At 46.2% G+C, this 26,990-nt stretch overlaps 1 protein-coding gene across 2 annotated transcripts in view; it reads left to right on the top strand.

Annotated features, from left to right (window-relative positions):
- The first annotated feature begins 5,272 nt into the window (after positions 1 to 5,272).
- Positions 5,273 to 26,990, top strand: part of CDC27 (cell division cycle 27) — a 66,468-nt gene continuing 44,750 nt past the window's right edge. Inside the window, exons 1-9 of one of the 2 annotated variants that reach the window (XM_088442298.1) lie at positions 5,379 to 5,493; positions 12,525 to 12,600; positions 14,391 to 14,538; positions 22,084 to 22,209; positions 23,138 to 23,235; positions 23,631 to 23,788; positions 25,357 to 25,568; positions 25,795 to 25,906; positions 26,006 to 26,121. In XM_088442298.1, coding sequence (XP_088298424.1) covers positions 5,467 to 5,493; positions 12,525 to 12,600; positions 14,391 to 14,538; positions 22,084 to 22,209; positions 23,138 to 23,235; positions 23,631 to 23,788; positions 25,357 to 25,568; positions 25,795 to 25,906; positions 26,006 to 26,121 — 1,073 coding nt within the window. In that variant the 5' untranslated portion in view covers positions 5,379 to 5,466. Of the gene's footprint in view, positions 5,494 to 12,524; positions 12,601 to 14,390; positions 14,539 to 22,083; positions 22,210 to 23,137; positions 23,236 to 23,630; positions 23,789 to 25,356; positions 25,569 to 25,794; positions 25,907 to 26,005; positions 26,122 to 26,990 lie in introns of both variants that reach the window. The other variant, XM_088442301.1, reaches the window with a different exon arrangement.

Genomic DNA, 26,990 nt, shown 5'->3' with positions numbered 1-26,990 from the left:
CTGATGACACTGCTGGACATCTTCTGATTTCGAAGGGAAATAAACATGTAGGGGTATATTTACTATAGAATCTGGTTGCTATGGGCAACATCTCCACTTCTAAAAACCCACACTTTAGTAAATATACCCTGATGTGTCTTTCATCTGATGCACTAAGTTTCCTTGACCGACCACTGAGTCTATGGTCCTCAACATTGTCAGTTTCTTTGTGCTTCTTCAAAAGAGCTTGAACAGCACATCTTGAAACCCCAGCCTGCTTTGAAATTTTGCCTGGGAGAGACCTTGCTGATGCAGTACAACTACATTGCCGTGCTCAGTCTTGCCATGGTGTATGACATGTGACATGAAACTGTCTTCCACAACCTTACCTCTGTAGCAGAGTTTGGCTGTTCCCCAACAAAGTTGTAAGCCTCCTACAGCTGTTTCTGTTTTAGTTCATGACTGTGTTTCAATCTACATATGAAAATGATGATCATTATCACCTGTTTGGTATGATTGGTTAATCATACACCTGACTATAATACTAAAAAATCCCTGACTTTGTGCAAGTGTACCTAGAAGAATTGATGCTGTTTTAAAGGCAAAATGGTGGTCACACCAAATATTGATTTAATTTTGATTTAGATATCTCTACTGTTAATTCACTTTGCATTTTGTTAATTGATAAAATAAATTATTAACATTTCTATATTTTAAAGCCTTCTTACTTTACAGCATTTTTTCCACACATGCCTTCTACTTTTGCACAGTACAATATATTTATTAAACATTATAATTACAGTTTTGATCAATTAAACTATTTCTGACCGTTTTTCTTTTTTTGGGGAAAAAAATTGTCAGTTAAGCATACTCGCCAAGTCTCCCTGATTGTCAGGGAGAGGAGACTCCCTGAAATAGTAGCAATATCCCTGACTCACTGAAGAGTCTAGCAATCTCCCTGATTGCACCTTACCCCCATTATGTAATGAAATCAGAGAGATATATATATATATATATATACACTGTCACGACCAGGGTTTCTCGGCATGGTGGTCGGCGGGTGATACCTGTGAGGACGCTCTGGCGAGGGATGGCTGGCGGTGGCGCTGGTGCCTGGCGGGGTGCATTGGCTGTGCGTAGCCCTGTGCGGACATACTGTCTCTCTGGTCTGGTTAGGCCTGGTGGTGCTTCTGTTCTGCTCTGGCATGGGCGCCGCCATCTTGACTCCAGGCATGTGACCTAGTCGCCCTTTCCTGGTGTGTCACATGCTCCTCTCTGACCAATCACAGCTGAGCACTGGGGATTTAAGGGAGTTCAGAGTTCAGAGCTCCCTTGCATTGCCAGTGCAACATGTTTCTCAGTGCGAGCTGAGAGAGAGTTCCTGAGCTTGTCCGCCTGCCTGTTTAATCTCTGCCTAAGCCTGTTTCACCTAATCTGCTCCTTACACTGCTGGATTCCCCTGCCTCCTCCAATTACCTCTCCCATTGCCTGAGTACCAGTGTCAGCTGTTACCCTGCACCCTGCCTCCACTTGGATTTCCTCTGGACATTATTTCTTCAGTCTGCAATTCACTTCAGCCTGCAAATTCACTTCAGCCTCACAAAACCTACATACTGGACTGTTCCTGCCTGTCACTATCTGGACATTCTCCCATTAGCTTCACTACAGTTCTCAAGTGCACTTCTGTGCTATACCGGGACTTTTTCTTTTGCCATTTCCATGTCTACTAAGCCACTCATTAAAAGTTCCACTTTTTCATTTAAATCTGCTTCTGTGTCTGCTCCTATCACCACCCCAGGTCCACAACAAAACCAGAACCTCACATACGCTAACCTTATCAGCACCGGCATCCGGACCGCTTGGGTGCCAAAGGTAAGTAGCGGGGTGGGGGGGGAGGGTTAAGCTTACGGGTTAGGCACTAGGGGGAGGGTTAGGCACTAAGGGGGGGGTTTAGGGTGCGGGGAGGGGGAGGTTAGGTTTAGGCACTAGGGGAGAGGTTAGGTTCAAGCACCAGAGAGGGAGGGTTCGGGTAGGGACAGGGAGAGGGTTAGCATACCAACCACCATGTTAACCCTGTCAGGATCCAGGCGTCGGGATTCTGACTGCCTGGACCCCGTCTGTCGGTATTACAGTACATACCGATATCATACATACAAATAGTATAATCATTGCCATTTCCCTGCATTGGTATGGCACAAAGATCCTTATGGTTACATGTATTGTTATAAGGATTCTCTTGGCCACTTATATGGAACCCCTTGTATAACACAATACATGAGCAAGCTCTGAAAAGTATCATGGGTAGATTCGAGTTAGGGTTTTTTAAAACTCGAATTGCTTTGCCAAAATTCGGGTGATTTTATGCTTTTGAAACTCTCAAATTTACTAAGAAGCGAGTTTAGCTAAGATTGAGTTGGCCTATAGTGAAGCAGATCAAGATTTCTCACCCAAGGTGCAAGTTTTTAATGAGATTACTCACCGAGTTTGCAGTGTTTTCTCTCCCCAACAAGCAGCCTGCATATATCAGTGAGCTGCTTGTGTGTTTTAACTGTAAAAAAAAGTTTAATATTTAAAAAAAAATGACGTAGGGCCTCCCCTCAAAAAGCTTAACCAGCCCCGGACTGCTCAGCCAGTCCTGGTCCCTAAAAATATGGGGATTACCCCGTATTTTAGGAACCAGCACTGGGCTGCTAAGCCTGTTTTGGTTTTAAAAATAAGGGGGAAAAATTGTGTACGGGTCTCCCTATTTTAAAACCAGCACCGGACTCAAATTTGGCCAGGGTGTAATGCCACAGCCAGGGGACCCTATCACCGGGTCACCCCAGCCAAAGCATTATCATCCCAAGCCAGTGATCTCAGGGAAGGTAGGGGCCCCCCTTTCCCGAGCACCCCGGGCTTAGGGCCTGATTCAGAGCCGAACGCTCTGACCAGAGCACTCGCTCTGAATCAGGGCCCTCCTCCTGGCCGCTCGTATAGCTGTGGGTCACCACCCACAGCATATGCGAGCGGCCAAAAAGATGGTCGCGATGGTCTTGACCATCGGACTTGCGACGGAGACCCTGCGGTAGGGTCTCCCTGCCACAAGCCCTGGAGTGATTTTGGCTCTATCAGAGCCAAAATCACTCCCACTGACATCACTAGTGATGTCAGTGGGGCCGGCTTCAGACGGTAGGCGTTCCCATGGGAACGCCTCCGTCTAGCAGGCACGCCCCCGGCACACCCACCAAAGGGGGCGTGCTGTCAATCAACATCGACAGCACGCCCCCTTTGGTGCAAGACCCGGAACGATGGAAAGCCAGTCGCTCCCCGGGTCTCGCGCATGCGCACGACGGAGCTCTCTCCGTCGTGCGCATGCGCAGTGGGGAACATCGACACGCTTGCGAGCGTACTGCTGCTCACGAGCGGGTCTGAATGACCCCCTTAGTCTGAAGCCCGGGGCTCTCCCCCGCACCCCTGGAGCATTGGGTACGGGGATAATAGTAGTGTATAAAAATTAGAAACTATTGTCTTTACTGTGGAACTACAGGTGCCAGCATGCCTGCCCTTTGGCACTTGTGGAACTACCAGTGCCAGCAGGCACCCGAACCCACGCTGTAAAAAAAATTGTGGAAAAACCACAACACACCATACAAAGTATAACTTTACTAAATACACCTACCTACTCCACTCACATATACTTACTTGCTGCCCGACTATCGGTCCCCTTCTCCAAGTGGAAATCCAATGGGAATACCTGTGAAAAAAGATCCTATACTCACCTCCATCCTGGCGCAGGTCTCTCTAGCATCCCCGGGTCTCTGCAAAAAAATAAACCGGCACCCGGACCATACACTTATATTAGTGATGTATGTGTATGACTACATAAACCGCTTACAGCAAAAGTCAGAGTTTCATCATTGGCATCCACCTGTAAAATATATTAGAGTGTGTGAGCAGGTTCAGAGCTGCACACAATTCTGGATGCATAGAAATCTATACATTTTTAGGAAACTGCACATGTGTTGGGCCCTGCGTATGCAACTTGGGATAGTTACAGAGTTATACCACCTCACACTGTCCGGGCTGCAGCTTGGGTCACGCTGACCCAGACGCCAGAGCAGGGGCGTATCTATAATGGATGCAGGGTGGGGGGGGGTACATTGGCCCCTGGGAACAGGGGGGCCCCGCACCGCACACCCTGCACCCATAGAATTACTTACCTCTCCGGAGTCCCACATTGGCGTGGGGGTCCGGCGCTGTAAAAACGACTGGTAAATGGCCAGTACCCGCTGGGAGAAAGGTAAATTAACTACCCCCCTTACCCCCAAGTGTACCTGGAGCCTGAAGCCCGTGACATGGAAAGTCGCGATGGTCGCGATGTTTCAATGGTGGTATTCCGATGATTCAAAAAACTATTTTTTACAAATATTAAAAAAAAAATTTTTTTTTTTTTATGAAATCATTTTGGATAAGTTGAAATAGATGTTCTTCACCTAATGCACTCATCAAAAAACCCGACAATTTCGGAGCGGTTTTTAGAAAAAAAAATGTTGTCAGTTAAGTGGTTAATTGTATTATTGCCATCCTGAGATACCACTGCGATACTTGTTAAATAGGTTTCCCCATGCAAAAGCTTCTAAAGCCCCGTACCCACTGGACAATGTGTTTACAAAGCAATGTCGGATGCAGCGTGCGCTGCGGGGGTGCCGGCATCGGCAAGTGCATACATACTTGCTGATGCCGGCAACAACGAACGACGGCGGGCGGGTAGCGGGGCCATGCTGCATTCGGCAGCATGGCATCACTAATGATATCCCCAGATTGGACTGCATGTACAGATGACTGGGGATATCGTTAACGACCCGCAGGAGTGCGCATCATTCATCCACTTTATCTTTCTCCAAGGCTTAGTAAATAGACCCCTATATGTAATCTAAATATGAACTTATATTGTATCTATTTTAGCGCTTACAGGTGTGTAGGAACAGGAAAATTCTCCACTGCCACACAACATTACTAGTACTTTAATTTGTAACTTCATCTATACTTTGTAACACATTTGGTTTCCTTTATATGGAGCCATGCATTGTATCATATATTAATAGTCAGATTCACAAATATATGCTCCTCACTTTCAAAGGAGTCTTTCTTCATCATTGCTGCTAGAGGGCGATGTATCCTTATCCTGTCACTGCCTGTGGAGCTCTCGTCTATTTCCGAATGCACAGCAAAACACTTCGGCAATTTCCGTGACAGTTCGGCGTGTTTCGGACACTGCCTCATACTTTCGGCTACCTCCGGAGGCAATCGTGTATTTCCGCTGATGCTCGGCTATCCTCGCCAGCATTCGGTTATATCCGACGGAACTCGGCCTTCTCCGGCGGCCTCTCCGGTAACGGTCGCTGTGAGTTTAAATGAGCCGGAGCCGCCCGTGTGACGTCTTGAGAGCTGCCGACAGGGAGAGAGGCCCCGACAGCGGGAGAGAGCGCGGACGCTGGAGGCCGGAGAATGACGGTGCTGCAAGAACCCGTCCAGGTAACTGGCGAGCCGGCATATCAGCCTACTACACAGCGAGGCTTAAGGCCTGGTGATGTTCATAGGGAGAGGGGAGGGGAGGCAGCCGCTTTAGGGACAGCGAGGAATGAGCATGACTGGGTGTGTGTGTAGGCAGTGGTGACAGGAGAGAGCCCAGATAATTAACATATTACCGGGGTAGAGGGGAGGGGAACATGAGAACAGGTCTGGGACATGGGGGAGGAAGCGTAGTATGACTGGCTCCGGTGATAGGAGGAAGGCCAGGGTTAGAGGGGAGTGATAAGGACACTACAGTTTTGATGAAAGGGGTAAAAAGATGGGGTTTAGAAAATGTGTTTAAATGAAAGAAGGAATGGGAGACAATGGAGGGAGAGCAGGGTAAGCGGGCACACTAATGGAGAAAGAGATGGGTAATGGGTACCCTAAATGTAATAAGAATGGGTCAAACCTGGGCACTCATGGAGCAAGACAGGGGTAAAGCAGTGCAAATGGTATAATGGGGGGAAAAGGGGGCACTAATGGAGCGACCGCAAAACAAACTTTGGTAGCAATGGTGAGCGAGTGTACCAACGGGGCACTAAATGGAAAATGAGCAGGGCAAAAGAGCAGTAATGGAGGATGAGCAGGGCAAATGGGCAGTAGTGTGGGAAGAGCTGGGCATACAGGAGCAATAAGAGATAAAATGGGGGCACTAATGAAGCACAGACTTTGTAGCACTAATGGCGGAACAATGTGGCAAACCAGGCAGTGATGGAGGAAGAGCGCAGTTGACTGGGACAGTGATGGAGAAAGTGTGGCAGACTGGAGCAGTGATGAAGGAAAAGCCATGGCAGACAAGGGGCAGTGATGGAGGAAGAAAAGTGGGCACTATTACGTGCACCTGAATAGAGGGGTGGTCACTTGAAAAGGGGGTGTCCTTAGGACACCTCCTTTTTTCTCACTGTAGGGGGTTTGCCCAGCACTCACGGAGATGCTGCGCAGCCCCAAACCTTTCCCTGCGACTCCCCCCACCCCAGCTGTACAATGCGGCCCGCAAGTGGGGACGGCACCCCTCCAGATGTTTCAGCGGGGAGCCGCTTAAAGGGCAGGATGCATTTTAGTGTTTTCAAATGGGGCAGGGCACAGTGCCCTGCTAAAACAACCTAGTGGGAACACTAGAGGAAGAGTCGTGGCAGATGAGGGACAGTGATGGAGGAAGAGCGGGGCAGATGTGGCAGTGATTAAGGGAAGAGCTGTGGCAAATAAGGCACAGTAATGGAGGCAGAACCAAGGCAGTGATGAAGAGCAGTGGAAGACTAGGGGCAGTTATAGACGAAGCACCGTAGCAGACAATCGGCAGTGATGAAGGAAGAGCAGTGGCAGTAGAGGGGCAGTGATGGAGGAATTGCTGTGGCAGACTAGGGGCATTGATGGAGGAAGCGCATTGGCAGATGTGGGTAGTCCTGGAGGGAGAGTCGCGGCGATATGGAGGAAGTGTGTGACACATGACGGTAGTGATGGAGGCAGACGAGGGGCAGTGATGGAGGAATAGAGTTCACTCTAATACTGGAGTAGGGCAGGGCGATGGTGGGTAAAAAGGGCACTATTGCACCTTGCCTAATAAGGGGGAGTGGTCACTCACAAAGGGGGCATGTCCTTAAGATGCACCCCCTTTTCATCAATGTAGGGGGCATGCCCAGCACTCAAATAGATGCTGGGCAGCCCCAAAGCTCTCCCTGCAGCATGAACCGATTCAATGCGTATGTCATCTATTCACTCGAAGGTAATTGTTCCACCACAAGTAGGGCACTGATGGTGGATAAACTGTGTCAAAACTGGGGCAGTCATGGAGGAAGAGTAGTGTAGATTGAGGGAAATTATTGTTGTAAGTGCTGGGGCACTAAATGGAGCAATATGATGTTCGCAGTGCCCCTACACCCAGGGGCCGCGCAGTGCCCCTACACCCAGGGGCCGCGCAGTGCCCCCCGCAGACACGCACAAACACCCCACCCCCACCCCTCCTTTCCTCCTCATCTCGGTTACGCTCAGACCTGTGTCTTGTACTTGCCGATAGCTGCCTCTTCCTCAGCGTCAGAGTAGCGTGTGGCTTCCCGTTGACAGCAGGCGTGACCACCTCATAGTTGCAGCAGCGCTCTGCCCTACCTGATCCAGAGGAGCAGTGGTAGCGTTGGAGAGAGACTGGGGCAGTCTCCAGGCTTGGCATTGGTTTCTAAATGGCAGCCCCGTCTCCCTCACACTGGGGACTGACTACACTCAGTGATCCGTGAGGAGACAGGACAGAGAGGCTGGCAGCAATATGTGACCGGGAGCCGGAGGTCTCAGGTGCCTATTGGACAAAGAGATGCTGCAGTGATTGGTTGGGGATGCGGGTATTTTGCAATCACTGCCCATTATTGGAGTGTGAAAATGGTTAGCAAATTAAATAGAAGATGTAGGGCCAGATTCGCCGTTTTCCCCACCCGCGGGACACTGCGGCCCACGGGAGGGGACAGAACCCGCAGGCTGTTTCAGCAGGGCGCTGCGCCAGAGGGCAGGGTGCTTTCTGCCCTTTAGAAATAGGGCAGGGCGTGGCGCCCCGCTCAAACAGCAACGCTAACAGTGCAACATATGTGCTCTAGAAGTTTTTAGGGATTTTAGGCAAAAAAAAATAACCCGCTGAACTCTGAGAACATCGGCATTGAGTGCAACTTAGAATCAGGCCTGTAGTATAATCGGGGTACAAAATCTCCTATCCAAAATTTTAGTTAATTTATTTTTATTTGCATCAAACAGAAAAGTACTTTTTTATCTGCATAGGAAGTGGCTCTGTAATACTGTCCAGCAAATATTAAAATAATACTGCAGGAGGTGTCTATAGGAAGTGAACGCCTCCTGATAGCAATTCCAGTGTACCGTCTGTAGATGTTACCTCGGTGCTGCTGCCTTCGTGACATCCGGCCAGGCTGAGTAAGCTTCAGCTACAAAGCCAGGAAATCTGCATCCACCAACACAGACCCTGGCCTCCGCACTCCAGGAAAACGGGGGCAATACACTCTCTGTTTTGGGAACGCTAGCCAGGTACTCTGCGCCCCAAACAGCGCAGCTTGACAATCCTTCTGTGGCTTGAGGGATCAGAAAGCAAGGTCGCAGGATCCTTTCTGCACAAGCGCAGAACGGGTCATGCGCAGTTTCAGTAATGCCACAACAGCGTCCTGACCTGAATCCGGCCCATAGTTCTGTAGTATAATATCTGTAATTCTACTTAGAGAATTTTGACCATGTGGCTCTTGTCGGCAAGCGGCATGTTTAAATTTACGATACCCGCACAATGAAAATGCTGTCAACCTAGTTACCGTGAACCTATATTCTAACTTCATGATCAGACAGTGCGCCAATCAAGAAGCAGGGCACTTCTGCGTGTGCCCGAAAAGGGGGTGTGGACAATTGGGGGAGGGTATAACCTCATGGCACGTCCAACATTTCCATCACTGTAAGGGTGCTCTCACGGAGATGCTGGGCAGCACCCATGCTCTCCTCGTACTGTGAATAGATGCTGTGCGCACGGCATCTATTCACCCTCTGCTGACTACACCCCCCCCCCCCCCCCCCAAAACTTTGAACACTCCGCGGAAACACTGTAGCCCATGGGGGGAAGGTGTGGACAGAAGGAGGCACAGCAGGAAGCAGGGCGCTGCAGGCCACCCAGCGACAGTTTAAGAAATACTGTATACATAATGGCTGAGGTTGGGCAAGGCCTTCCATAATTTTCATAGGGGACGAGTAAGGACTATAGCTGAATAAATTCTGAAAATATCTGCGTGACTATTTACTTTTCTGAAAGGATTCCTGACAAATCCAGCAATGTGCAATACATTTTGCATGTGTATTTTACTGTAAATAAATCCAGTTTGTATCTTCATTTCCTGCCCTTGTTGCCTCAAACAGCATGTTCATGTTAGTGTGCGTATCCCAGCAACTCTGTTAAAAGAGGAAATAGGGAGTGTTGTGCAGCTGTCATAAAGTTCTGAAATCATAAAGGAGGGAATTGCTGTTTTAGCATTGGGACAGAGTTAAAATAAATAGTTGTGAACAAATATAGAGGAATTAAATATTAAAGAAAATTGCCTGAAATTAATTTGAGAGCAGATGCAGTCTGATTCCCCAGTCTCCTGCAATTCTGGTGATACCTGTCTAGCCTGTAGTGTCATACGTAGAGAGCTCTGAAATGTGTACGTTTTAGCAGATGTAGAATTACCAGTTAGATTCGCTTGTTAGGGAAATGAGAATCTTAATAGTAGTTGCCATAGTGGTTGTCAATCAACTGCGGATAAATTTACTAATGGTCAGTTTTAATCGATTTTGATTTATTTTAAATCGATGTTGTGTTTCAGGGGCTAACTCGCACATTTACTAATAGACAATGTTTTATTTTGATTTTTAAATGTTAGTAAATATGCGATTTAGCCCCTGAAACATAATAATCTATTTAGATCAATTTAGAAACTACCATTAGTAAATGTAGCCCCTGCTATTTTGATACTTTAGGGGGCAATATTAAATGCAATTTGGTGGATATCTCACTATAAATTATCATATGATGGTTGTATCTGGTTTTGTGGATGACTATGCTAGTGTTCTAAAAATGCTTGGGCTGAAAGAGGGAGGCCATGTCAGTGACTGCTGTTTTCTGTGGGGATATGATGTGTGAAGGTAGTATTATAGGAGTTTATATCTCCCCACACAGAACACATCAACAAGTTACATCAGAATCACTGCATTTTCTTCCCCTCAACAATGTGCAGAATGATGCCGCCATTACTTTGGTCATGGTACAGACCCCTCAGTTTTATATCCACAACACACAGAATGATGCCGCCATTACCTTGGTCACGTCCTCAACACAAAGAATGATGCCGCCATTACCTTGGTCACGTCCACAACACAAAGAATGATGCCGCCATTACCTTGGTCACGTCCACAACCCACAGAATGATGCCATTACCTTGGTCTCATCCACAACACACAGAATGATGCCGCCATTACCTTGGTCTCGTCCACAACACACAGAATGATGACGCCATTACTTTGGTCATGGTACAGACCCCTCAGTTTTACATCCACAACACACAGAATGATGCCGCCATTACCTTGGTCTCATCCACAACACACAGAATGATGCCGCCATTACCTTGGTCACATCCACAACACACAGAATGATGCCGCCATTACCTTGGTCACATCCACAACACACAGAATGATGCCGCCATTACCTTGGTCTCATCCACAACACACAGAATGATGCCCGCATTACCTTGGTCACTTCCACAACACACACAATGATGCCGCCATTACCTTGGTCACGTCCACAACACACAGAATGATGCCGCCATTACCTTGGTCACGTCCACAACACACAGAATGATGCCGCCATTACCTTGGTCACGTCCACAACACACAGAATGATGCCGCCATTACCTTGGTCACGTCCACAACACACAGAATGATGCCGCCATTACCTTGGTCTCATCCACAACATACAGAATGATGCCGCCATTACCTTGGTCACTTCCACAACACACAGAATGCTGCCGCCATTACCTTGGTCACGTCCACAACACACAGAATTATGCCGCCATTACCTTGGTCACGTCCACAACACACAGAATGATGCCGCTATTATCTTGGTCATGGTACAGACCCCTCCATTTTACATCCACAACACACAGAATGATGCTGCCATTACCTTGGTCACATCCACAACACAAAGAATGATGCCGCTATTACCTTAGTCGTGATATAGACCCCTCAGGTTTACATCCACAACACAAAGAATGATGCCGCCGTTACCTTTAGTCATGGTACAGACCCCTCAGTTATACATCCACAACACACAGAATGATGCTGCCATTACCTTGGTCTGTTACTGATACCTCAGTTTGCATCCTTCACAACTGTGATTAGAATATTCTGAGTTTGTTTTTTTTTGTTTGATGGCTTCTTTACCAAATTGGTGACAGGATTTAGGTCTGCATTGTTTTTAGCTTGGGATAGCGGGGATACATTAAAAACACTTGGGTTTGTACATGCAGGCAAGAGGAACTGTACGGGTTTTAACAGATGCAGGGTGCTAGAATGAACACTATGTACACATGGACATCTTACTGAAATGCTATTCGAAAATTTAATTGTAGAAATCTATTGTTGAACTTTTGCTGTGTAAAGAGCCAATAAATGATGCTGAAATTGAAGGGAAATCTATCAAGTGTAAATTGTCTTCCAGGCAGATTGGTTTATTTTCATTACCTGAGAATAAACTGCAAATCTTCTATATAGAAACTATTGTATTCATTGCACAGATTTGAACTTCTCTATTGACTAGCAAAGGACAACAGACATGGGTTGGGTACGGAAAGCCGGCACTCTGCATCCCGACAGGGTTAGGTTAACAACACATGTCGGTAGGTATCCTAACCCTTCTCCTACCCATAACCCTCCCTGACTAACTGACTAACCCAAACCTGTACCCTAGTGCCTAAATCTAACATCCCCCTTCCCGCAACCTAACCCTAACCCCGCTACTAACCTTCGGAGTGACGGGATTCTAAAAGGTGTCGGGATTCCGGCGCCGGTATTCTAAGCGCCGGCATCCTCTTTGCTGGCTTATTTACCGGATCCCACAGATATGCATGAAACTGACTGGCATATAAACTTAGCAAATAACAATTAAAGAGGAATGTCATTTTCAAAGATCGAAATGCATCTGTGATTTGGCTTCATAATCTGTGACAGACTAAATCCTGATACTCTATCTATGTATGGAACCAGTTGATGCATCCATACCTGGCTCAGAGATTTGGTTAAATTACCAAATTAGTAGCCCAAATCTGCATTTGTGTAGCATGCATTAAAAGCTAAGCACTGCATCCATTAAAGTGGCAAAGTTGTGTTTATTTAGCTCTTGGGACTGTATGAAAACCTCTGCTTTTTCCATTCTTTTTATGTTCTGCTAATTTTGCCTTTCTCCAATATCCTTTTGTGTCTCGCACATCCAGGCTGCTATATGGCAAGCACTGAATCACTACGCATATCGAGATGCTGTATTCTTGGCCGAAAGACTTTATGCAGAAGGTATGTGATCTAATCTTTATACACTGTAGCACCCATGGAATAATTTGTCAGAGTATTACTGGACAAGCTGAATAGTTGCAGTTGTCACTTTTTCATAATTTCTACCCTGTCTTATTACCTTATTTTAAATCATTGCTGAGCCTACATAGCCCTTCACCAACAGTGTTGCATCTAAAACTAATTAGGATTTACGAAGACGTTCCAAACAAATATTGGACCAGGAGAGATTTGCTAACCTGATTGCCAGTGCACTTTACAACTTTTGTTATCAGTTTTCACTTTGTAGCTTTATTTTGTTACATTAATATAGAACAACATGAAGTGTACTGTAGTTTCATTAAGTGCTGTTAAGCTCTGGCCATTTTATTTAGATACACCTGGTCGTTAATGCAAATATCTAATCAGTCATGTGGCAGCAACTCAATACATAGAAACTTGCGCACGTGGTCAAGAGTTTTAGTTGTTCAGACCACAATGGTAAAATGTAATGAAAGTGACCATGTCCATGTAATTATTGTTGGTGTCAGGAGTGGTTATCTCAGAAACTGCTGATCTCCTGAGATGTTCATGCACAACTTGTCTCCAGCTTTTACAGAAAATGTTGTGCAAAACAAGAAGTAAGGGGCAGTTCTGTTGACAAAAATGCCTTGATAATTAGAGAGGTCAGAGGGGAATGGCCAAACATACTCAAGCTACGGGAAGGCGATAATAACTCTAATAACCATGTGTTATAGCAATGTTACACACAGCAATTTGAAATGGATGGGCTGTCTACAGCAGTAGAAGACCACATCGGCTTCACTCCTGTCAGCTGAGAACAGGAAACAGGCCACTGTGGGCACAGACTCATCAAAACTGGACATTTGAAGTTTGGAAAAATGTCCCCTTGTATGATGAATTTCAGTTTCTGTTGTGATAGATGGTAGGGCCAGAATTTGGCACAGGCTACATGGATCCATGCTGCCTTATAAAACTAAAAAGGAGGGCCACTTTCTCAAATAGCACCACCCAAATAGCAGCTTCAGGCTTATCACCAAAAACTCATAACGATATTATAACATAGAAGACCTGGAAAAGTCTTGCTGGTAGAGTACACTTAAATGAAAATACAAAAACTGTGAGGCATGTATACTCAGACCTACATTCCTAAAATGACCCTTTTTGGGCAGGCACCTCTAGGTGTGAGTACAAGAATACACCAACCATATAAAATATTGAGTTTTAATAGTCCCATGTTGCACCTTTTATATACGCTATAAGAGTGCATATTATAGACCACAAGTTGGTCCAGGTAGGATTTGCCTTACTAAACATTGCTGCATTAAATTGAACTGCACAATCACTGAAATCTCGTCTGTTTCAGAATCCCACTACTACAGAGGTTCCCAAACTCCGCCATTATAGTCCACGTTTTAAAGGTATCTACACTTGAGCACATGTGACTTAATCAGTTCCTTGGTCAGTTTGATTTAACCATCTGATCTCAAGCGTGGACATCCTTAAAACCAGGGCTGTAATGGCGGAGTTAGGGCCATATTTAATAGTGCAGTGATTCCCATTCTATGAAAGGCGCCTGCAACCAATACCATCCGGGGTGTCATACACTTAATGTTTCCTAGCTTTTCATACAGCTAAAGAGTGGTGTATAATCAGACAGTGCTGGCAGCTCTTCTCAACATGTGGAGGGTGTGTTGCTTAAACAGAACATTGTACTGGCTGGGTAAGAGACCAGAGTGACTTTTGTCATACAGTATGTTTTGAATGTAGAATATTTAGTGTTGTTTTTACAGTGCATTCAGAAGAAGCATTATTTCTGCTAGCAACTTGTTATTACCGCTCAGGAAAAGCATACAAGGCTTACCGGCTCCTGAAAACCCACAGTTGTGCCACCCCTCAATGTAAATATCTTCTTGCAAAATGCTGCGTGGATCTTAACAAGTGAGTATGAGTCTCATCTCCCGCTTACCCATGTTTCTGTTATTCCTATATTTTATTATTGTTTATTCATAAGGTCCCACAAGGGTTCCATGGTGCAGAACAAGGGTTAAACATATGACAGTATACATAAGTACGGGCAGTATATAAATTTGCAGATATATGATTACAGTGAGCTGTTCGCATAATTATGTAGAGAAGACAAAGGAAAGTGGGCCGTGCTCATCCAAGCTTACAACCTATAGATGATTTGGGTGGAATCAATTGGGAGGCATGCATATTCATTTGGATCATGTCTTGTCTGGTCCACTACAGTAATTCTTCTGGGGGTTTTTTTACCTCACAAAAATTTGTTTAGTGATGAGCAAGGAAACACATTTATTGATGCTCAATTTATTGTTGAGCTAAATGTTCTATTTGAAATATTTGTAGTCTGTAAACTATATCCCGTCCAACATGAAAGTGTCTTCTCCCCTTAGTCGCCATGTTTTTAACAGTGTTTGTGGGGCTGAGCTTTCCTCTCCTGCATCACTCTGGACTGATCTGAGTGACAGACCAGTAGTTTGCTAGATAGAAAAAATATATATACAAATTGGAAGAGCTATGCACTCATTATGTCACTCTAGAGGATTAACTATTGCACTATTTGATTTTCTAGTTGATCTTTTGGCCCATATTGTTATGGTATGACTACTGTTGTTTCAGCAATCCTGTATTGGTCAGCTGTCTTATAACAATTAAAAATATGCCATGGTGCCATCTCTTAATAAATATTGTTTAATTTTCCCAATGATGAGTGGCACTCTGAGGCTTGGTATATTTCACCATAAAATAGTCACATCATAATTCCACCAGCATAGCACTTAACACAGAGAGCGTTGAGTTCTTACCTTAAGAAGGGTAAGCAAGGAAATGTTGCATTACCGGAAATTTTCTGAAGTGCGCCCTATTGGTCTCAGCCAGTGATGTAAGCAGAATGTGTCTGTTCTGTTGTTTTGGCAACATCCGATGCTGTGTGGAAAAAAAATTCACCTGTGTTTACAAAAATAATGGCATTTAAAAGAATGTAGATACAAACTAGAACCACATCCCCTAGACAATGCCAGAGATCGCTATGTGACCTAGAACAAAACGGCACAAACCATACACAGATTAAGGTGCACAACTTCAACATATGAAGTGGAATAGGCATACTTCAGACCCAGTACACACACACAAAAAAAAAAATAATTATATATTTATTAAGTTTCTTATATAATGCATCATATTCCGTTGTGCTTTGGAAACAACAGTAATAGAACAAAACTGGGTAATAACAGACAGGCATAGAGGTAAGAGAGCCCTGCCAGCATCCCGACCAGGTTAGAATGCCGATGCCCCCAGGTAATTACCCCTCCTCCCCGGTGGCTAAACCTTACCTCTCTTCCCCCCCCCCCCACCCTAGTGCCTAAACCTAACCCTTTCTACTTCAGGGTCCATAGGGGGTCCACAGGGTTGACCTTGGGGTATAGGTTGGGAACCAAATCCGGGCACCACGCAGTTAAAGCTTTTAGCTCCCAGGATGCACTGGGTCCACTCTCCCTATAACCCCACCCCCAAGCCAGAGGCACCTCAGTTTAAGTTGGTGCCCGGCCGGAGTCGGGTCACCGTTAGCGCAGGGGGAGCTGATTAGCAGCCCCTAAGCTTATTTTATTTTTTTAGGGACAAAGTTTTTTCCATGGACTTTGGACTCTTCAGAGCGGCAGCGTCGGACTGTCCATAGGACGTCTAAGCTGCCGCTCTGTCACCCCGCTGGCGCTGAGACGCCAGTACAGATCTGGGGATCTCAGCGGGACCCCAGAGTCTGTACTAGCCGGACTCTGTGGGCGCCCAGGACTGCTGCCGGATCCACGGGGAGCAGGTAAGGTCGCGGATCACCGCTTGCGGTGATCCGCGCATTTCAAATGCAGTCCTGTGCCTCCGGTCTCAGGGGACAGACCGGAGGCGCCGGCAGTGGCGGCGGGCCCCCCATACCCCGTGTGTCCACTAGACCACCAGGGACTTAACGATCGGTGCAGGGAGCCGGCGTCCCGGGGGTTAATAGCCGGCCAGGGGAGGCAGCCTTCCCTGTTACAGCGGCTCCTCCCCTCAGCTCAGCGCGCCTTTCAGTATCCATAGTCTGGCGTCGCTGAGCTGCTTCCTCCGCGGGCCACGCTTCTTTTGAGGTCTCCAGCGGCCATTTTATCTCTGTGGTGCAGCAGAAATCTCTGGAGATGGCAGTGAGTCCAGTCCCCCTGCGTACCTCACCATCAGGTCAGTGTACACAGCGCTGTAGCCTTCCCAGACACTGAATCTGGGCAGTTGAATGCAGTGTAATAGTGCAGTATATTATATGACATGTTTATGTATATATGTATATATCTGCATTGTATGTGACTTATGCTAGTGCTGACTGTACTTTATTCTCTCACCTGTCAGTGTATATCTATCCCTTTTCTTTATCTGCCCTAATACAGCTGTACTTAGGGTGGTTCTGAGACCTCACATTTATATACTTGTTAATATTTGTGTGGTTTGTCACATACTGTTGCGTGCTGCACGTTGCCATATTTTAGATGGAACTGTGTGTTGCATACGCTGAAAATGGGTCCCTGCAGCTAATTTTTGGCATCAGTCAGGACCAGTATAGTGCTGCTTAATATTTCCGCCAAGATTGGTCAGATATGTCTGACCAGGAGATAGAGCGTTATACTGCACCCATTTTTACTATCCTGCAAGTCATGTGCTGCAGGTGTTAGTGCGGAGGATTTGACTCATAAAGGGTTCTGTATGTGGCGTCATCTGGTGCTGGCCTCTTTCACGACCCCCTTGGGCGGTTTGTTTTCTCGGGATCCTCTCAATTGCGGATCGCCGGGCGGGCCCCATTGTTGTACCTCACTTGGGGTTACTTCACCATACTGCCCTTTTCATCTCAGGGTATCTCGCAGCTTCTTGCACTCTTCCCCTGTGACACAGACTACCGCTCCCTGCAGGGGTTTTTCGCAGTATATGAATTCCCCCTGGTGCCACAATAGTCTGTCATTCCCCTTGCAGGGATTACCACAACAGCCACCCTGGGTGGATGTCGTTTTCTACGAAACGCTAATTGGCGTGGTTGACGCCCTGTGGTTACTTCCCAGTTGGCTCTGCCGTGAACTGGGTACTGTTCGGGGCTCTTTCCCTCTTACACGGGGGGAAGCCTATTTCAGGTATTATTATCCCTGCTTTAGGGCTGGTAGCAGGTCCATTCTGGTTAGAGTGAATGTTGACCTGCACCTGTATCATACACCCTCAGTATTGCGTGCCTTCGGGTTCCCTGTTGCTGACTAGCGGGTGGATCGCATAGCGGGACTCTGGCTGTTGCCAGATAGGAGGTGTTACAACAGTGTTTGGCCTCCTGTCCCAAATTCCCTGAGGGTCATCACGAGCCCCTCCTGGGGGGGATGGGCGTGTTACTCGTCTGATTACAGACGTTACTACGCCTCCCATTCCTGCGTGGTCGGATTCTTCGGATCCGTAGGTGGTAACTCTGCCGGAAATCAGTATACTTGCTTTCAGGAGTTGTTACCCATCCTACCATGGCTATAGCATGGTTGGTTAATACTATTGCATATTGGGTTGATGCATTTGTAACGTTTTTTCCCCTCCAACACGTCGGGGGTTCAAATGTATTTGGTCGCTCACGTAATATATGCTGTTGTCATAGGTGGAAATGCCTATATTGGATACCAGTCTCCTAACTTTCAGAGTTCCGGCTGCGACTGTATCCTCCGTAATACCCTATGGCTGCGCTCTGGGAATGCAGAGGTGCAGATACCATCTTTAGGGTTGATATTGTTTGGTCCTGACCTTGACAAGATTGTAGTAACATTGGCAGTATTACTAACGACAAGTTTACCGCTTTCAGCTATGCCCACTACAAGGCCTCAGACTAAGTCTGTTAAGTCTTTTTTGTCCTCTGGGTCAGCCTAAAGGTCTGTTTCTTCGTAGACTGTCGGCATCTACAAGGGCCGACATATCCAGTACCGAGCAGGCCTGGACTGCCAGCCGATCCTGCTTCTGAACCTACGGATATCTCTTCAGCCTGACGGGACAGGCCTACAACTGGGAGATACCGATTTTCTCAGTTCGCCCGGTATTAGTGTCAAGTTGCCGCGGCTACGTGGGTAGGAGGGTACGCCCTCTTTACAAGGGCCTTACAGATCCAGAAAGCTATGCAGTTGTTGCGGTAAGCGGAGCTAATTAGGCCATCCCCACTATCTCAGTGAGGGACTGGTTGTTCTGTTTTCTTTCTGGTGCGGTGGCTGAATGGTCCTCTTTGGCCTATTCTCTGTCTCAATTCCCTGAACCAGTTCCTAAAGCTACCTGGGCTCAGGAGGAAATCCCTATGCTCCATCATACGATGTTTGGAACCTGGGGACTTTATGGTATCACTGGATATACAGGACGCGTGCCTACGGGTACTTACAGAGACCTTTCCTCAGCATGGGCTGAGGTTTGCTGTATCACAGCAACACTTAAAATTTTTCGGGCTCTGCCTGTTGGGACTGTCCTCAGCCCCACAGGGGTTTACCAGCGTTTTGGATTTTCTGACAGTTCTTCTGTTCAGTATATCCCAATGCTCCTGTACCTGGACGGCCTCCTGCTCTTAGCGGGATCACCGGGGTACTTTACGGCCAGGTCAGGATGACTGTGGCTTCTTCAGGGTGCAGACGTTTAATCAACGGGGAAAAAGTCCTCCCTGCATCCCTCTCTGGGTATTCTTCATCTAGGATCCCTGCTGGATTCTCAGAATCTGAGAATTCTGGCGTAAGACGGAATCTCCTCTCTTCCATTAGGAGTACATGGTTGTCTGCGCAGTCGACAGATGTCTTTACACTCTGGGATGCATGGTGGAATGGGCTCAGTTCCATTCCAGGCCTTTCCATAATTGGCTCATCTCCAGATGGAATGAGTTTTTTCTGTCGGATAACTGTTCAAACGATGATGCTCTCTCCGGAGGCAAGTCGGTCCCTGTCCGGGTGGCTATGGCCATCTCGTCCAGGGTTTTCTTTGCTATGGACAGTGTCTGGATCGAATCCTTTTCAGTGCAGTTGGACGTCTGTCGATTCCACCCTGTCAATTAACTTACTCTGGCATAACTCTTGTTTCCCGGTGAACCTGAAAAGGTTCAGTCCGACAGGGTCAGGACAGTGGCTTCCTTTTTAGCAACACTGTTCGTTGGGTGGCAATGACAGGTATGTCACATATTCGGACATAGTCCGAGGGTCTCCTCCCGACCATCTCGGCAGCGTTCATTTCAGGAGCTCTCCATTGGGAAGCGGGAGTCCTCAGCCGTCACGACGTGCATCCCGGGGACTAGTCTCTTCCCCAAGAGAGGTTTCATCTCCTGGTGAGCAGGGGGGGCCCCCCTGAGGTGACCCTCATGGCCTTCTGACTTTATCACACTATGGTGTTACAGTTCAGCTCTGGGGATTCTGAAGCAACCTTCAGCGACTCTTTGTCGGTGAAGTGGTCCTTCCACTTTGTGTACCTGTGTTCTCCGGTCTCCCTTCTTCCTCGAGGTCTTTGGAAGTGTTTTCAATCGAGACGGAGATGCTTTCCTGCTGGTGGCTCCTGATTGCCCCAGATGTCAGGGGTACTTGGATCTTCGGAGTCTCTACATCGATACTCCATCCCTGATGCTTCACTGCCCGGACCTGTTGTCTCAGGGTCCTTGGTTTTGCCTTGGACCTGGGTCGTTTGTCTTTGACTGTGTCCTTACAGTGGTCTTACGGCTTCCCTGGCTTTGTCATCGTTGGAATGATTAGAGCACATGGATCAGCTTTTGCTGGGACCTACCACAAACTGTGGCAGCCATAAATCTTATGGTATTGTACGTGTCGATACAATCCTCCGGTGTCCAGGATTTCCAGATATTCTGGCATTCCTTCCGGCTGGCTTGGGTTTCACACTTGGCCTGGTCTTCCTGACAGTGCGGATCTCTACACTGTCAGTATGGTTAAGATATGGAATTGCTCCACTCTGGTATCCAGTTCATCCTTTGGAGTGTTTTCTTGATTATGCCTCCATTTGTCCTCCCTAGGGACTCCTTGGGAGTAAGTAGTGGTTCTTCGTTACCTCCGGGGACAGTCAATGGAACCGCTGGTTGTGATAGCCATTACATGGTCTATTGCTTAGGCTCTCTCTTTCTCTCAGGGTGTTTATATCAACCAGGAGAGTGTCTGAATTGGGAGCGTTCTCATGTGGCTCCCTCTTCTGGAGGGCATCATGTCAGGGTGGGAGTTGCTCTCGCCCTGTGTTTCTTCTTAGTGGTTTTCAGGTTCCATATTATTCTGGAACTTATGGTACGGCCATTCTGTCCCCAGTCCTCTCGGCTGGTGTGGCCTCATTGACTGTGGTCTGGCCTCTTTGGATTTATGTGATCCGTTCAGGTTCCTTACGGAAATCGGACTCCTTATTGGTGGTCTGAGATTTCTGGTTTTCACAGGAAAGGATGGCCGGCCTATAACCAAATGTTGGCTTGATGGCCTCGTAGGTCTTCCTCAGGGGCCTACCCATGGGTAGGCCTTCCTGTTGTTGATGCTTGTTTTTTCTCGGGCCATGTGACCCTCGTGTGCGGCTCGCTGTGGCGCCTCGGCTGTTTTGCCTTACTAGGTGGCCACGTGGTCTTCTGTCCACACCTTTTTAAGGTTCTAGGCATTGGTTTCCTTTGCCTCTCAGGATGCTTCCTTTTTGGCGACGGATTCTCCTCTCAGCACAGGAGCGTCCCCACCCTTGGTTGAACTGCTTTGGGACATCCCCAAGGTCAACCCTGTGGACCCCCTATGGACCCTGAAGTAGAAAACAAGAGATATGGTAAGAACTTACCTTTGTTATCTCTGTTTCTACGAAGTCCATAGGGTCCACAGGGCGCCCGCCCTGACGCACCTGGCTTCATATGGGCTGTGTGGCTGGTCTCCGGTTTTCCGTCTCCCATTTCGGTGAGTATGGTTATTGAGTGTTCCAGTTTTCTCTCTCTTTTTCTCTCCTCCTCCGGCCTTTGGCTACTTACAAACTGAGGTGCCTCTGGCTTGGGGGTGGGGTTATAGGGAGAGTGGACCCAGTGCATCCTGGGAGCTAAAAGCTTTAACTGCGTGGTGCCCGGATTTGGTTCCCAACCTATACCCCAAGGTCAACCCTGTGGACCCTATGGACTTCGTAGAAACAGAGATAACAAAGGTAAGTTCTTACCATATCTCTTGTTTTCTCCCTGCCGCCTAAACCTAACCTCTTACCCTAACCCTCTCTCTAACCCCAGTACTTACCTTTGGGATTCCAGCGATCCGGACGCTGGCACTGGTATTCTGACAAGAGTCGGGATTCCGGCGTCGGCATTCTGACTGCCAGAATCCCTTTTGTTGTTGGCTTTCTCCGCTTAGTTGTCTTCTGTTATGAATCACTATCTTGTCGCCTTCATTCTTTGTCATGTTTTAGAGATCTGTTTTGTTCCTTTAGGCCTGTTTATCATTGTTTCCTCTTCACTTGCAGACTGGCAGAGGGTGAGCAGATCTTGTCAGGTGGTGTGCTGAATAAACAAAAGAGCCAGGAGGAGATAGTTACAGAGTTTGGAGACTCTGCCTGCTTTACACTGTCGCTGCTCGGCCATGTATATTGGTGAGCTAGAACTCCAGTTATGTCTCCCTTTGTGCACTGCAATGAATATTGATGTTACCTACTATGTACAGATGTGTTCCCACTCGTCTCTGCTGCAGTCGCGCCAAACAGCCCCTCTTGACTTGCCTGTTCCTGTGAGAGCTAGCGCCGGGCATCTTTTTTGCATCTTTTTTTTTTTTGCTGAAAATGTGCAGTGCAATGCTTCGAAGATGCACCAGGAGACTGTGCTTTGATATGTGACCTTTGCATATTTGTGTGCGACTAAGTCTCTCAATCAGCATGCAAAGTGCTACAATTCAGTAGCTTTTTTCCAGCCCCATTTACAGTCTCCGTTGCACACTGATATAAAAATGTCACATATCAAATGAATCCGCTTAGTCTCCTGGTGCGCCCTAGTCGCATCGCATTGCAACTTGCATTTTCGGCAAAAAGGATGCCCAACGCTAGCAGAGTTGCATGGGACGTGGCGGCTCACTCACGCCATGCATATTGCACAGCATGGCGTATTGAGCAAGGGCACATCTGTATGTTAAGTCTTGCAATATTCTAGAATCCAGTGATGGCATTCAGCAATATTTCTTTAATTCATCAAGTCTTCCTGGTCCATAAATATGAATTAATAATGTGCATACCAGGTCTAGCTTTTAAACTTGACTTTCCTCAATCCCTTGCTTACTCCCTGTATACCTTACAGCTCTCCTACTGTTAGAGCTGACAGAAGCTTGCACATGGAAGATCATAGCACACTTTATAAAATAATCTGCAAGAGGCACTATGCAGTAAAGCAAATATAACTAGATAATCTGTTGACGGGTTTGGCCTAAGGATTTTGTTTGGCACCAGAATATGCGGTTTCTGAAAATCTTTACATCAAAGTAATTGATAGTGCCCACTAATTTATGTTTTAATGCCATTAATGTCTTTGCAGCAAAACCGATCGGTTGGCCAAAGGATCAGAATGTTACCAAAAGAGCCTTAGTCTAAATCCCTTTCTGTGGTCCCCATTTGAATCGTTATGTGAAATAGGTATGCCTGCTCTCTTCATATTTTGTTTTACAAATGTTATTAACCTGAAAGATATTGCTGTAAATGAAGGAGATAAGTTACTTGTACCGAGTGAGAGAGAGAGCATCCTGCTGGAAGTTTTTAGTGATGCACACATAGACATAGCAAAGTGTATATAGACACCTCAAGATTTACAACATATGTTGATGAGCTATATGAAAAGGGAGTAGTACACTACTGAGAAGCATACACAAGACAAATAGCTTGCTAGACTAGACCTTCCCAATCCTTGCATGTTTTAATAGCATAAATGTATATTTGTATTCCTTATGTATGTTTAATACTTTTGTAAAGAATGCTCAAAATGTGTTTTTGTGTTTTTTTTTCTTTTTGTTTTTTCTTTTTGTGTTCAATAGGTGAAAAGCCAGACCCTGAGCAGACCTTCAAACTGACCTCCCTTCAGAACTTTAGTAGCTGCCTCCCTAATACTTGCACATTAATGGTGAACACCCACAACATCCTATCCCACAGGCAAGCCGACACAGTATTAATGGAAACACCCCAAGACACTATAGTAAGTGTATATCGTGCACTGGCTTGCTACTAATTTCATGTTGACCAAGAAGAGATTGCTGGGGACATTTATAAATGGGCACTGTTATTATGCAGCCTTGAAGAATGGTAACCTGAATGTTAGGATGTATTTAATGTTAATGTTGATCTTGAACTTTACACTTTGCTTGCTTGTGCTGGGTATGGGTAATTCCACGATGATGATGATTTTTTATTTTTTTTCCCTTGATATGATGGGACTTGGGGTAAGTCTTGTGACCCCATTTGTCTGCAAATTCTTTCCACTGGCAGCCTTTCTGAACAGATAGGAAAGAAGAGCTGTTTGATGCACTGGTTTCTAGCCAATATTTAAGGACAGGTAGCTACTGCTCATGTAAGTGATTCTTAGGGGATCTACATTTGGCCACACATGGGCTACCTCTGCCTGTCACCTGGCAAGTCCAATGAGCAACTCAATTTTCAACTTGACCACTTGTATAGTTGTCTGTTGTGTTTTGCTGTGAAAGAACTTACACAAGCCACCTGATAGCAGTCAACTTGTGACTGGATTTTCCCTCTTTTTCATGGGTTTATTATTGAACATGAGCTGTTTTGGGGCCCCTACGCTGCTATATCTGTCCATTTGTTGATATTGGATGATAAACTACGGAGTGGGTGGCCAGTTAAGTTTCATGGACTGCCTTACCTTTCGTGAGCTACATCACTGGAGACACAGGGCCTGATTCAGAGCCGCTCACACAATGTGTATGCAAATTGCGTAGGCAGTGTTATCACACAGCAATGCATTAGCATGCCCAGTATTTCTTAGAGAGCGATCACAAAATGTATGCAGACACCCACCAGCCTGTCTTTAGACGCCCACTTGTGAACGTCATGTCCAGGTAGTGTATGCAACCATCAATACAACTGGTAACATCGGATGCTATCGCAGCGTTTGAGGTTGGCCATAACCTGCTGCAAGCACTGCGAGCACTTCAATGTAAAAACAAGCCAGGTGATGTGTACTATGATGCTGTCTTTTAATTATGCACACCTCTAAAACGCCGTTGAGATGCTCAGGCACGTCTGCGTTTGCACCTCCGCTCCCCCCGTTTTTAATGGCCAGACCCTGTTACCACCTACAAACGGCTTTCCCTGTCATTCCCTCTGCTGGGCTGTCTGTGTGCAGCAAGCGAATGCATTGTGAACTTTCGCTAATGTATGCGCATGCGCACAATGCATACACACTGCATACCATCGGCAGCAGCGAGAGTATGCATCTTAGCGAGCAGGTCTGAATCAGGCCCACAGTGCAGAAACATATTGCTGCTGCTTGTTAAAGTTGCTATTGTTTTACTGGATTAATTGCTACTCATAACACATCATTGGTGTTATCTTCTGTTGACAAGTTGTAGAGATTACAGTGGAGGTGGAGGAAGCCTATATATCTTATTTAAAAGGGGATAATGTCTTGGTACATTTCACCAATAATTCAAGGGAAAAGATCGTCTGAGATTTTTACCTTTCACTAGCAGTAGCTTTGTTTACAAAAGACTTAAAGATTGCTGTCTTTGTTTCTTGCTCTTGAAGGAACTAAATAGATTGAACCTGGAATCATCCAATATAAAATACTCATTGAACACAGACTCCTCGATGTCCTACATAGACCCAACAGTTATCTCACCAGACTCTCTGCCCTTGGGAACCGGTACGTCTATTTTGGTAAAACAGGCTCAGAACAAACCAAAGAGTGGACGCAGCTTGTTAGGAGGGCCGGCAGCACTTAGCCCACTCACCCCCAGGTATGGACATTACTGTTGGCGTAACTTTTGTCCTCAATGCCATTGTGTGCTGCCTGAGACTTTTATTACCTTTGGGGCATTTGCAAGTGAAACATGTAATAACTATAGATGGCAGCTTAGAGTTGACTAAAGTTAAACCTGTGTTTAGAACAGAACTTTGAAAAGCAAACATGCAATAGCTATTGGTCTCTAGACTATACTGATTTCATTACTGGTCATATTGCAGTTTTGGGATTTTGCCACTAGAAACTCCCAGCCCAGGAGATGGGTCATACTTACAAACCTACAACTCCTCTTGTGTCCTCGATGTGCCATCTTCTGGTACCCCTGCTAAGAAGGTCTGTAATTTTTCTTATTATTATAACACTAATAACCCATGTCAAACTAGCCTTGGTTGGTATAATTCTTACAGACCTATTTCTTTTTGTCCTTCCCAGTCTGTGACCAGAATCAGCCAAGCAGGAACAAAGTCAGTGTTTTCACAAAGCGGCAACAGCAGGGACGTAACCCCTGTTCTTCTTGTACAGACTCAGGGCTCTGGACCTCAGACCAGGTATTCTTATTGAAAGAAAGAAAATAAACCACAGACATGTCGTTAACTACTGGTTGGCAGGGTTGTGCCATAAGAACAGAAATGAAAGGATTAAGTACAATGATTTGTAGAATGGCTTTTTTTATATGAAATCGATACAGTAGATTGCAAGGCTTTTGTTAACGGGGAAAAAATGGAAATCAATTTGGGTGTATGTTTCCATTAAATGTCAGAAGGAAGAATTGTTGTCAAACATCACATTATCTTCTATTATAAGACATCATTTTATTGTTGAATATGTAACAGATGTTCAGAAGTAATTAGATATCTTTTATCCAATGGAGATACTAGTACCACTGGGTACCATTCTGGCACTTTATTCACAATAATTGTAATCCTCACTTCTCTGTATCCATTCTACAGGGACTCATTTTTATTTATTTTTAGAGTGCCCACATGACTGGTACTTTTTTGCTAGTCTGCATTGGCAGCCTCTACTTTTATTATTTAATTCACTTGCCTTACACCTTAGCCTTTTCAGTTTGTGGTAGTGACTAGGAGCTGTCAACTTTATCTTGGAACCATAGCAGTCCTGGTGTGTTTTCTTTCCTGCTCCCGTCATTTGATTGCTACTGCCTGGGAGAGAGGCAGCTGCAACTGCTGCAGGTGTTGGTTGGGGACCTCGCACTTGTAGGGCACCTTCTGGTGCATGCAGTATCTTAAGGGTGATACTATATGCCCTATTTCCTTGACAAATTCTTTTGTGACAAAGCCCATCACGATTCCGTCTCACAGTGCTATTGCAGTGGGGACAGAAGCAGACAAGTGGGAACATTCAATAGTTTTTAGCACATTACGGATAAACTGGGATAACTAGACATCGATGTGAT

This window comes from Taudactylus pleione, unplaced genomic scaffold, assembly GCF_031769625.1.
Source record: "Taudactylus pleione unplaced genomic scaffold, aTauple2 ptg000018l, whole genome shotgun sequence".
In the NCBI taxonomy this organism is placed as follows: domain Eukaryota; kingdom Metazoa; phylum Chordata; class Amphibia; order Anura; family Myobatrachidae; genus Taudactylus; species Taudactylus pleione.
Note: the sequence above shows the minus strand (reverse complement) of the source record. Positions and strands in the feature narration are given on the sequence as shown.